The following is a 13,496-nucleotide window of genomic DNA, read 5'->3' as shown; positions in this document are numbered from 1 at the left end:
GTGGGGGTCCTGCCCGGGGGTGACCGGTCTCAGAACCTTCAATAATTATGCCGTTCTTGGCGCCACGGCCCCCTGAATAATCGTTATAATAACTATATTATCATATTATATAGGGACATAAACAAGGCGCAGGGCGCCTAAACTAGGACTTGTGACAATTAGGTGACCCCGGATTCCTGAGGGTGGGGGTCCTGCCCGGGGGTGACCGGTCTCAGAACCTTCAATAATTATGCCGTTCTTGGCGCCACGGCCCCCTGAATAATCGTTATAATTACTATATTATCATATTATATAGGGACATAAACAAGGCGCAGGGCGCCTAAACTAGGACTTGTGACAATTAGGTGACCCCGGATTCCTGAGGGTGGGGGTCCTGCCCGGGGGTGACCGGTCTCAGAACCTTCAATAATTATGCCGTTCTTGGCGCCACGGCCCCCTGAATAATCGTTATAATAACTATATTATCATATTATATAGGGACATAAACAAGGCGCAGGGCGCCTAAACTAGGACTTGTGACAATTAGGTGACCCCGGATTCCTGAGGGTGGGGGTCCTGCCCGGGGGTGACCGGTCTCAGAACCTTCAATAATTATGCCGTTCTTGGCGCCACGGCCCCCTGAATAATCGTTATAATTACTATATTATCATATTATATAGGGACATAAACAAGGCGCAGGGCGCCTAAACTAGGACTTGTGACAATTAGGTGACCCCGGATTCCTGAGGGTGGGGGTCCTGCCCGGGGGTGACCGGTCTCAGAACCTTCAATAATTATGCCGTTCTTGGCGCCACGGCCCCCTGAATAATCGTTATAATTACTATATTATCATATTATATAGGGACATAAACAAGGCGCAGGGCGCCTAAACTAGGACTTGTGACAATTAGGTGACCCCGGATTCCTGAGGGTGGGGGTCCTGCCCGGGGGTGACCGGTCTCAGAACCTTCAATAATTATGCCGTTCTTGGCGCCACGGCCCCCTGAATAATCGTTATAATTACTATATTATCATATTATATAGGGACATAAACAAGGCGCAGGGCGCCTAAACTAGGACTTGTGACAATTAGGTGACCCCGGATTCCTGAGGGCGGAGGTCCTGCCCGGGGGTGACCGGTCTCAGAACCTTCAATAATTATGCCGTTCTTGGCGCCACGGCCCCCTGAATAATCGTTATAATAACTATATTATCATATTATATAGGGACATAAACAAGGCGCAGGGCGCCTAAACTAGGACTTGTGACAATTAGGTGACCCCGGATTCCTGAGGGTGGGGGTCCTGCCCGGGGGTGACCGGTCTTAGAACCTTCAATAATTATGCCGTTCTTGGCGCCACGGCCCCCTGAATAATCGTTATAATTACTATATTATCATATTATATAGGGACATAAACAAGCATTTCAGAAAAAAATACCAAAAAGGGCTACTTTGGGTGTTTTTCGCAAATATAGTTGCCAAATGTTTATTTTTTATTGAATTTTAATGGGGTTTCTTTTATTTTGTTGCTTATATAATTGCGCTTCAGTAGTATTCATGATTTGTATCTTTACATTCATCTTATGTATTCCTCTAGATGCAAGCTTTTAGTTGGGAGTCAGCAGATTCTGTGTGCCTCTGTGTCAAGTTCTTTATCGTGTCCATCTAATTATTGTGTCAACCTCTTTACTGTGTCCACATTCACTTCATATTACACTTGTTCGAATTTCAGTGGTCGACATGCTGCGGTCGTATCTGCTGCGCTCAGCGTAGCCTTTTATTTTTTACTTGAGATTTGTCTATAGGTAAAAAAAACTGATAGCCCTTAGATTTAAATGTCCAGCTACTTCTTTTCATCACCTGAGTTAAGGATTGATTTGAGGTTCACTAAAGATTGGTATCAGCTATTTTTCAATCCAATAAAGGATTAGCTATTGAAATATGACCACACTCAGAGTAAATTGCTTATTAAAAAAAAAGGGAAAAAGGGGGGTGTGATTACATATATAGTAGGTCTCAATGGGATCTAAGCAGGACATGGGATTGAGTGGGGTTTTTTTTATCTGGGATGTCGCTAATTGTTTGTCGAGAAAACAAAAATTTATTAGACAAGGATTTGGGAATAACTCAAAATTGATTTGGGAATTTGGGAAAATATTAATGTTCTTAAGCAAGAAATTGAAAAATATTTTTTCCTTAAAATTTTGATAGCAGGCTTTCGTATGTAACAATCATTATTGTCTCAAAAACTTGTATTTTTTTAGATTATCAACTTTGTGCATATTGTTACATGTCTCATGCAATTTTTATGTACAGAAAATGAACCAAAATTTGGGAAGCGGGAAATCATGAACTGGTACACCTAACATGGGAATTGTCAAAAGAACTTAACGTGATACGGGATTAGAACCCCCTATATATTACGATAAATTGGCAAAATAAAAATTTTCTGTATGAAAATAACTTTAACCATTAATCTGACCTTATCTGAAGTGATAGCAGACTTTGACGCGGAGGATGGCATGTGATGGCATAATGAATGAAAATTATGTCAGGAGTGTAACATTTATCCATTCTTTAATGATAAAGTTTTTATTTAGTTTAAAAAAATTCTAAACTTAACTGGAAGAGATTTTTTACACTTAATTTGCTCAAAAATTTTCAATAAGGTCAAATTTAAAGATTGGAATATATTATTTGCTTTTGATACAGTGTTTGAATATTAAAAATAAGTGCGATAAATACTAAAAGGACATTTAAAACAATTACACTATATAAAACTGTTGTGGAAGTATCAGAATTGTGTTACAATTAATGCCTCAAATAAACACTAATGATCAGATCCTATCCTGTAAGTTGACAGAAACTAAAAGTGGAAAACCTAGCATTTCACAGAATTTTAGTGTTACACTCCTGACACCTATTTCAAGGCCATAAAAAAGGACTAATCAAATTTAGGCAGTCATGTTTGCATCTCATAGTAACTGCTGCACCTGCTGGTCAATTTAAAACAATAATTATGACAATTACTAACAGTGTTTCAAAAATATGACATTGCAAACTTAAATGTTACACTCCTGACCTACATCAGCAGGTGTGGTTCTATGAGATCAAGTGCACCAGAAACATGTCACAGATATCTACAAATACTTTTAATTTGATCTAGAATATTGTGGTAAAGTATAAGAAATATTAAAATGTCCAAAATCTTTCGGAACTTTGAATTATCATCATTTAAAATTAAGAATTAAGTTTTTTCCTTTTCATTTTTTTCCCTCATTAGGAAATTTGACAGACCTTATTTTACCATTGTAATTACAAAATATGTATTACTTCATATGAGAAAATTTAGTGCATATACACAGGTTTTCAACAAACCCATCATTTTATATTAGACATCATTATTTTTGTTAAAGACAGCTCTTTGAAGCACTTGCTTCTTTCAAAATGTCACACTAAAAGTGTTACACTCCTGACATTTTTGGCCCTATTTTTTGCCGGCATTTTTTTATTATCAAAGATATCATCACGAAAATTTGTACGATTATAGTCACAGGTGGGATACATTTTTTAATTATCTAATACTTAGTATTTATCATCATGATTTGTAATAGGGTATGGTAATAATGTTGGGGTCATTTTTTTTGAAACAGCCCCTATGTAGAATGAATAGTGAACAAAATAGTCTGCATGGCAAACAGGACATACATGTGGTTCTGTGACTTGAAAGAACTGATCATTTATCTATATAGCTAGGTATTTTAGACATGTAGTTTCAGCTGAACAGAAAAAAAAAATGTCAGTATAAAGACAAAAAAAAAATTGCATAATTTTAAATATAATGCTGAATTTTAGGTTTTTTCTTCTATGATATGCGTGGGTATAGTAATTTGAGCATGTTGAGTGGTATTATACACCAACAATTAAACTTTTATTAGAGTTTTCATGGTATTGACATTTTTACATATATTTTATATATATTTTCAATATCACTTGCTTTGATAGGTGCCATTTTTAGGTAAATGAAGGCTTTTTCCAAATTGAAACGGATTTTGTGATGCGTAATAGTCGATGTAATGATATCAACATGCAAAATGGACATAAAAATAACTTCATTTTCGAGGCTCTGTGAGACACCTTGTGTGCAAATACTGTAAAACAGCCCTGATACATGTGGAAATGAATAGATCTACACCGGTGATGTACGTTGGTTAAATTTTTCATTTCATTTGCAGGTCGTCGCCATTATGCCTGATGGCCATGTACGGGTGGGGTTATTTCCGACACTATCAGAAACAATAGTGTGCCAGCTGGGCACTGTGGCTGAACTCCCCCGTACAGCAACAAAGTCTTGGAAAAGTGGGAAGAAGACCGCCTTTCGGGTACGTCAAAACCTATATATTGGTGAAATGTTTTAGAATGTATGTCTAAAATGTCTGTTTTGGAAAAAAATTCTTTGCCCGGTTGCCGGTAAGCGCTGGGCCCTTGGTCCTATTTTTTCAAGCTTCGGTCATGTATAATTTTTGTAATGTTCATGTGTAATTCTTGTAATGTTAGAACATTCGACTAATGGAGGTGTTTTTTTGCAGGCAGCCAAGGCAGCCGCCGCAGCCTCCAAGGAATCCCCCGCAGCCTCCAAGGAATCCCCCGCAGCCTCCTCCTCCAAGGACTCGGCCAGGAAGAAACGAAAGGTAAGAACTCAACCTAATTTGTTTGGTTGTTTGTTGCTATGAAACCTTTAATAACACCAACATTTATTTTTGTTGGCCTTACCGGCCCAGAACGCAGTGTATCATCAGTAGTGTGTTTGGATATTTGATTATTGAACATTCGACTAATGGAGATGTTTTTTTGCAGGCAGCCCAGAAAAGCCACAAATTGAGTTTCGACGGGTACATCCACTTGCTTGCTGCAAAAATTGAAGAAGGGAACAAAACAAAAGGGAATAAGGACCAGAGGAGAGGTGCTGACGGCAAATTTGGCAATAAAAATTTATTGGACTGTTCCTGGAGGACCTGGTTGAAAAGCATGTTTACAGAATATCCAGGTGTGCTGTGCAAGTGCTCTTGTAATCATCGACCTTTGACTAGCGCACAAGCCTTAATAAAACACATAGAGAGAAATCACTATATCAATAATGTGGTATCATTTGGTGAGGAGGACCTGGAATTCACACCACCACAGTTTTAGCTCACCTCCCCTCCCCCCCCAAGTTTAAATAAGTTGTTGAATCAACTTTGGAAATTCACCCCAAATTCAAATTTGGAAATTCACCCTTGTGTAGTGGGTTCAACTATATTTTGTATGCTCTACCTATAGTAACCATATATCTTGATTTCCCAGAAACTTGTTGACGCTGCAATTGCACTTCATATAAATACATGTTTTGGCATTCTATGTTATTTGTAAATGCTGTTTGTCCTTATATTTTGATATATCCAGTTACTTTGTTTCTACTGTTTCGCAAGTATCTTGGCAATAATATCTCTTACTACTGTATATTTTGTATGAGAGTCAAACTGTAGAACTATGTGGGTTGAAGAATATCTCTTACTACTGTATATTTTGTATGAGAGTCAAACTGTAGAACTATGTGGGTTGAAGAATAAAAGTGTGCACTCAATCAAATATTGTTTTTAGGCCAATACTTTGTAAGATATACCAAGTGCACTTGTAATCCTCGACCTTTAGCTAGCGCACAAGCCTTAATAAAACACATAGAGAGAAATGACTATATCAATAATGTGGTATCATTTGGTGAGGAGGACCTGGAAATCACACCACCACAGTTTTAGCTCATCTCCCCCTCCCCCCCAAAGTTTAAATAAGTTGTTGAATCAACTTTGGAAATTCACCCAAAACGTTTGGGGGGGGGGGTATATAGGAATCACTTTGTCTGTCCGTCTGTCCGTCTGTGCAGTTTTCCTGTCTGGTCCATAACTTTTATATGCCTTAATGAATCTTTATGAAACTTTGGGAGGTCGTTACATATAATTGTATCAGTTGGTGACTTTTGTAGTAACAAGGTGAACTTGCCATTAAAACTTAGGTATTGGTTATTATCAACGAGCCCAACGGAGTTAGAGAGGGTATATAGCGTTTGGTTCGTTCGTTAGTACGTACATGCGTACTTAAGTAATAGTCAGATTAAAGTTTTGGTTAAGGTGCATATCTCGGCAACTACAAGTGGTAGAGGGATGATATTTGGTCAGTCGATACATCTTGGGTAGTAACCAACATCTGTACTGAAATTAGGTCACTTTGACTTACATTTTATGCTTGAGCAACTTAGGTTAAAGTTTCGGTTAAGGTGCATATCTCGGCAACTACAAGTGGTAGAGGGATTTGGTCAGTGGATACATCTTGAGCAGTAACCAACATCCAAACCCAAATTAGATCACCTTGACCTACAATTTGCGCTTGAGCGACTTAAAGTTTCGGTTAAGGTGCATATTCCAGTAACTACAAGTGGTAGAGGGATGATATTTGGTCAGTGGATACATCTTGGGTAGTAACTAATATCGGTACCAAAATGTAGGTCCACTGATTTGAGATTTTGTAAGTTACTGCTAATACTGATAACGGTCTATACGCTTTGTACATTGGGTATACAAAGTATACGCCCTATACAATTTTGTACACAAAGTATACGCCCTGTACAGGCCGTTTGCACGACGTATACCCAATGTACAAAGCGTATAGACCGTTTACACTAAGTATACACAATGTATCATCGGTTATATATGGTCCAATGTATACACCAAATTGTGCACACAAAGTATACGCCCTATTCAATTTTGTACACGAAGTATATGACCTGTACAGGCCGTTTACACCACGTGTACCCAATGTACAAAGCGTATAGACCGTTTACACCAAGTATACACAATGTATCATCGGTTATATATGGTCCAATGTATACACCAAATTTTGTGCACGAAGTATACGTCCTGTACAGGGCGTATGCCTAATACCAAGCGTATAGGTCGTGTACACCAAGTATACACAATGACACAATGTATCATCTGTTATATATGGTCCAATGTATACACGAAATTGTGCACACAAAGTATACGCCCTGTACAGGCCGATTACACCACGTATACCCAATGTACAAAGCGTATAGACCGTTTACACCAAGTGTACACAATGTACAAAGCGTATAGACCATTTACACCAAGTATACACAATGTACAAAGCGAATAGACCGTTTACACCAAGTATACACAATGTATCATCGGTTATATATGGTCCAATGTATACACCAAATGTTTTGCACGAAGTATACGTCCTATACAGGGCGTATGCCCAACGTACCAAGCGTACAGGCCTTGTACATCAAGTATACACAATGTATCATCGGTTATATATGGTCCAATGTATACACAAAATGGTGCACACAAAGTATACGCCCTGTACAGGCCGTTTGCACGACGTATACCCAATGTACAAAGCGTATAGACCGTTTACACTAAGTATACACAATGTATCATCGGTTATATATGGTCCAATGTATACACGAAATTATGCACACAAAGTATACGCCCTATACAATTTTGTACACGAAGTATATGACCTGTACAGTCTTACATCATGCAATACCAAATCATTTATAAAAATTATGGGATACGATACCTATCAGTTTGACGCACAGCTTCTCGTATTAGGTTTAGGTTGAAGAATAAAAGAAAATATTCCAACGGAGATGCATTTCTCGCCGGCATGTTCTTTGGCCCTGGGTTCCCAGTGAATGGCTTATTTTGCACCGGTTCAGGCGGCAATACACGGAACCACACTCCAGCCATCTTGTACGGCGCAAGGCAGAACGCACGTGTTATTATGACGTCATTTACGTAAAATGACGTTATAACAAAATACCGCGTTATGGAAGTCATTTATGTCATTCTTTTCAATGTTGATATTATTTTTAAGAATTATATGTTTCGAAAATAATATACATGCATGCATTGCGTAAACATTTTAAAAATAATTTAGGGCAATAATATTATCTGTTGCTTGAATTTTTGAAGTTATTGAGAAACAGACAATCGGAACAAAATTATGCAACAATATGACCAAAGTCAAGCTAGCACGCACTAACTTCAACGCACTAACTCCGTTCTAAATATGCTTATCGACTAGTTTTTCGATCCCGACGGGAAAATATCCGGGACGGGAAAATATAGGGACATAAACAAGGCGCAGGGCGCCTAAACTAGGACTTGTGACAATTAGGTGACCCCGGATTCCTGAGGGTGGGGGTCCTGCCCGGGGGTGACCGGTCTCAGAACCTTCAATAATTATGCCGTTCTTGGCGCCACGGCCCCCTGAATAATCGTTATAATTACTATATTATCATATTATATAGGGACATAAACAAAGCGCAGGGCGCCTAAACTAGGACTTGTGACAATTAGGTGACCCCGGATTCCTGAGGGTGGGGGTCCTGCCCGGGGGTGACCGGTCTCAGAACCTTCAATAATTATGCCGTTCTTGGCGCCACGGCCCCCTGAATAATCGTTATAATTACTATATTATCATATTATATAGGGACATAAACAAGGCGCAGGGCGCCTAAACTAGGACTTGTGACAATTAGGTGACCCCGGATTCCTGAGGGTGGGGGTCCTGCCCGGGGGTGACCGGTCTCAGAACCTTCAATAATTATGCCGTTCTTGGCGCCACGGCCCCCTGAATAATCGTTATAATTACTATATTATCAAATTATATAGGGACATAAACAAGGCGCAGGGCGCCTAAACTAGGACTTGTGACAATTAGGTGACCCCGGATTCCTGAGGGTGGGGGTCCTGCCCGGGGGTGACCGGTCTCAGAACCTTCAATAATTATGCCGTTCTTGGCGCCACGGCCCCCTGAATAATCGTTATAATTACTATATTATCATATTATATAGGGACATAAACAAGGCGCAGGGCGCCTAAACTAGGACTTGTGACAATTAGGTGACCCCGGATTCCTGAGGGTGGGGGTCCTGCCCGGGGGTGACCGGTCTCAGAACCTTCAATAATTATGCCGTTCTTGGCGCCACGGCCCCCTGAATAATCGTTATAATTACTATATTATCATATTATATAGGGACATAAACAAGGCGCAGGGCGCCTAAACTAGGACTTGTGACAATTAGGTGACCCCGGATTCCTGAGGGTGGGGGTCCTGCCCGGGGGTGACCGGTCTCAGAACCTTCAATAATTATGCCGTTCTTGGCGCCACGGCCCCCTGAATAATCGTTATAATTACTATATTATCATATTATATAGGGACATAAACAAGGCGCAGGGCGCCTAAACTAGGACTTGCGACAATTAGGTGACCCCGGATTCCTGAGGGTGGGGGTCCTGCCCGGGGGTGACCGGTCTCAGAACCTTCAATAATTATGCCGTTCTTGGCGCCACGGCCCCCTGAATAATCGTTATAATTACTATATTATCATATTATATAGGGACATAAACAAGGCGCAGGGCGCCTAAACTAGGACTTGTGACAATTAGGTGACCCCGGATTCCTGAGGGTGGGGGTCCTGCCCGGGGGTGACCGGTCTCAGAACCTTCAATAATTATGCCGTTCTTGGCGCCACGGCCCCCTGAATAATCGTTATAATTACTATATTATCATATTATATAGGGACATAAACAAGGCGCAGGGCGCCTAAACTAGGACTTGTGACAATTAGGTGACCCCGGATTCCTGAGGGTGGGGGTCCTGCCCGGGGGTGACCGGTCTCAGAACCTTCAATAATTATGCCGTTCTTGGCGCCACGGCCCCCTGAATAATCGTTATAATTACTATATTATCATATTATATAGGGACATAAACAAGGCGCAGGGCGCCTAAACTAGGACTTGTGACAATTAGGTGACCCCGGATTCCTGAGGGTGGGGGTCCTGCCCGGGGGTGACCGGTCTCAGAACCTTCAATAATTATGCCGTTCTTGGCGCCACGGCCCCCTGAATAATCGTTATAATTACTATATTATCATATTATATAGGGACATAAACAAGGCGCAGGGCGCCTAAACTAGGACTTGTGACAATTAGGTGACCCCGGATTCCTGAGGGTGGGGGTCCTGCCCGGGGGTGACCGGTCTCAGAACCTTCAATAATTATGCCGTTCTTGGCGCCACGGCCCCCTGAATAATCGTTATAATTACTATATTATCATATTATATAGGGACATAAACAAGGCGCAGGGCGCCTAAACTAGGACTTGTGACAATTAGGTGACCCCGGATTCCTGAGGGTGGGGGTCCTGCCCGGGGGTGACCGGTCTCAGAACCTTCAATAATTATGCCGTTCTTGGCGCCACGGCCCCCTGAATAATCGTTATAATTACTATATTATCATATTATATAGGGACATAAACAAGGCGCAGGGCGCCTAAACTAGGACTTGTGACAATTAGGTGACCCCGGATTCCTGAGGGTGGGGGTCCTGCCCGGGGGTGACCGGTCTCAGAACCTTCAATAATTATGCCGTTCTTGGCGCCACGGCGCCCTGAATAATCGTTATAATTCTTTATTTTTCATTTTCATAAATATTTTTTTATAATCGTTATAATTCTTTATTTTTCATTTTCATAAATATTTTTTTCCAAAAAAATTAGGACGTCTATTTGGTCGTCCTTGATATGCATTTATAGATAATCGTATTTTGTATAAATTGGTACCATATTTTCAGCCCTATATTATTTAGTTCGCAGCCAAAACGAAACTTCCGGTTTTCGTTAAAATTGTAAAGGAAATTGGAAAAGTCACGGGGTGTGGAGGAACCTTAAGGTGGATCTACTGTGGTCATTATGATTTAAAACCTTTTCCACTATCAAATTTAAAAGTTGCCTGAATCTATCCTAATAAAAGCTGTTGTCAACTCTAACTTCATTAGTACTTGGACATTTAAATCTCCAGCTGTACAGGTGACTACTGATTTTTATACGACCGCAAAAATTATGGTATGGCGCAGTCGTCGTCGTCCGTGCACATTCGTTTTTGTGGAATAACTTTTGTTTTAGTGGAGGGATCAACATGAAATTTTCACACAATGTACCATGGCATAAAACGAAGCTGTATAAGAAATAAGGAATTTATGGCCTCACCCATTTCAGAAAAAAATACCAAAAAGGGCCACTTTGGGTGTTTTTCGCAAATATAGTTGCCAAATGTTTATTTTTTATTGAATTTTAATGGGGTTTCCTTTATTTTGTTGCTTATATAATTGCGCTTCAGTAGTATTCATGATTTGTATCTTTACATTCATCTTATGTATTCCTCTAGATGCAAGCTTTTAGTTGGGAGTCAGCAGATTCTGTGTGCCTCTGTGTCAAGTTCTTTATCGTGTCCATCTAATTATTGTGTCAACCTCTTTACTGTGTCCACATTCACTTCATATTACACTTGTTCGAATTTCAGTGGTCGACATGCTGCGGTCGTATCTGCTGCGCTCAGCGTAGCCTTTTATTTTTTACTTGAGATTTGTCTATAGGTAAAAAAAACTGATAGCCCTTAGATTTAAATGTCCAGCTACTTCTTTTCATCACCTGAGTTAAGGATTGATTTGAGGTTCACTAAAGATTGGTATCAGCTATTTTTCAATCCAATAAAGGATTAGCTATTGAAATATGACCACACTCAGAGTAAATTGCTTATTAAAAAAAAAGGGAAAAAGGGGGGTGTGATTACATATATAGTAGGTCTCAATGGGATCTAAGCAGGACATGGGATTGAGTGGGGTTTTTTTTATCTGGGATGTCGCTAATTGTTTGTCGAGAAAACAAAAATTTATTAGACAAGGATTTGGGAATAACTCAAAATTGATTTGGGAATTTGGGAAAATATTAATGTTCTTAAGCAAGAAATTGAAAAATATTTTTTCCTTAAAATTTTGATAGCAGGCTTTCGTATGTAACAATCATTATTGTCTCAAAAACTTGTATTTTTTTAGATTATCAACTTTGTGCATATTGTTACATGTCTCATGCAATTTTTATGTACAGAAAATGAACCAAAATTTGGGAAGCGGGAAATCATGAACTGGTACACCTAACATGGGAATTGTCAAAAGAACTTAACGTGATACGGGATTAGAACCCCCTATATATTACGATAAATTGGCAAAATAAAAATTTTCTGTATGAAAATAACTTTAACCATTAATCTGACCTTATCTGAAGTGATAGCAGACTTTGACGCGGAGGATGGCATGTGATGGCATAATGAATGAAAATTATGTCAGGAGTGTAACATTTATCCATTCTTTAATGATAAAGTTTTTATTTAGTTTAAAAAAATTCTAAACTTAACTGGAAGAGATTTTTTACACTTAATTTGCTCAAAAATTTTCAATAAGGTCAAATTTAAAGATTGGAATATATTATTTGCTTTTGATACAGTGTTTGAATATTAAAAATAAGTGCGATAAATACTAAAAGGACATTTAAAACAATTACACTATATAAAACTGTTGTGGAAGTATCAGAATTGTGTTACAATTAATGCCTCAAATAAACACTAATGATCAGATCCTATCCTGTAAGTTGACAGAAACTAAAAGTGGAAAACCTAGCATTTCACAGAATTTTAGTGTTACACTCCTGACACCTATTTCAAGGCCATAAAAAAGGACTAATCAAATTTAGGCAGTCATGTTTGCATCTCATAGTAACTGCTGCACCTGCTGGTCAATTTAAAACAATAATTATGACAATTACTAACAGTGTTTCAAAAATATGACATTGCAAACTTAAATGTTACACTCCTGACACTACATCAGCAGGTGTGGTTCTATGAGATCAAGTGCACCAGAAACATGTCACAGATATCTACAAATACTTTTAATTTGATCTAGAATATTGTGGTAAAGTATAAGAAATATTAAAATGTCCAAAATCTTTCGGAACTTTGAATTATCATCATTTAAAATTAAGAATTAAGTTTTTTCCTTTTCATTTTTTTCCCTCATTAGGAAATTTGACAGACCTTATTTTACCATTGTAATTACAAAATATGTATTACTTCATATGAGAAAATTTAGTGCATATACACAGGTTTTCAACAAACCCATCATTTTATATTAGACATCATTATTTTTTTTAAAGACAGCTCTTTGAAGCACTTGCTTCTTTCAAAATGTCACACTAAAAGTGTTACACTCCTGACATTTTTGGCCCTATTTTTTGCCGGCATTTTTTTATTATCAAAGATATCATCACGAAAATTTGTACGATTATAGTCACAGGTGGGATACATTTTTTAATTATCTAATACTTAGTATTTATCATCATGATTTGTAATAGGGTATGGTAATAATGTTGGGGTCATTTTTTTTGAAACAGCCCCTATGTAGAATGAATAGTGAACAAAATAGTCTGCATGGCAAACAGGACATACATGTGGTTCTGTGACTTGAAAGAACTGATCATTTATCTATATAGCTAGGTATTTTAGACATGTAGTTTCAGCTGAACAGAAAAAAAAAATGTCAGTATAAAGACAAAAAAAAAAAAT

At 38.7% G+C, this 13,496-nt stretch overlaps 1 protein-coding gene across 1 annotated transcript; it reads left to right on the top strand.

Moving 5' to 3' along the window:
- The first annotated feature begins 3,406 nt into the window (after window positions 1-3,406).
- On the top strand, window positions 3,407-5,178 carry LOC128159770 (uncharacterized). The gene is made up of 3 exons (XM_052822959.1): window positions 3,407-4,362; window positions 4,570-4,671; window positions 4,838-5,178. The coding sequence occupies exons 1-3, from the start codon at window positions 4,228-4,230 to the stop codon at window positions 5,168-5,170; spliced, it is 570 nt and encodes a 189-aa protein (XP_052678919.1). The 5' UTR covers window positions 3,407-4,227; the 3' UTR covers window positions 5,171-5,178.
- The last annotated feature ends 8,318 nt before the right edge of the window (window positions 5,179-13,496 follow it).

Source organism: Crassostrea angulata, chromosome 8 (assembly GCF_025612915.1).
Source record: "Crassostrea angulata isolate pt1a10 chromosome 8, ASM2561291v2, whole genome shotgun sequence".
In the NCBI taxonomy this organism is placed as follows: Eukaryota; Metazoa; Mollusca; class Bivalvia; order Ostreida; family Ostreidae; genus Magallana; species Magallana angulata.
This window is presented reverse-complemented; position numbering and strand designations above follow the sequence as displayed.

What these genes read in the sequence shown, in the direction of transcription:
- LOC128159770 (XM_052822959.1), top strand. Translation starts at nt 4,228, where the DNA reads ATGCCTGATGGCCATGTACGGGTGGGGTTATTTCCGACACTATCAGAA. An exon ending in GGAAGAAGACCGCCTTTCGG is followed by an intron (nt 4,363 to 4,569) that starts GTACGTCAAAAC and finishes GTTTTTTTGCAG; the next exon opens with GCAGCCAAGGCAGCCGCCGC. An exon ending in CGGCCAGGAAGAAACGAAAG is followed by an intron (nt 4,672 to 4,837) that starts GTAAGAACTCAA and finishes GTTTTTTTGCAG; the next exon opens with GCAGCCCAGAAAAGCCACAA.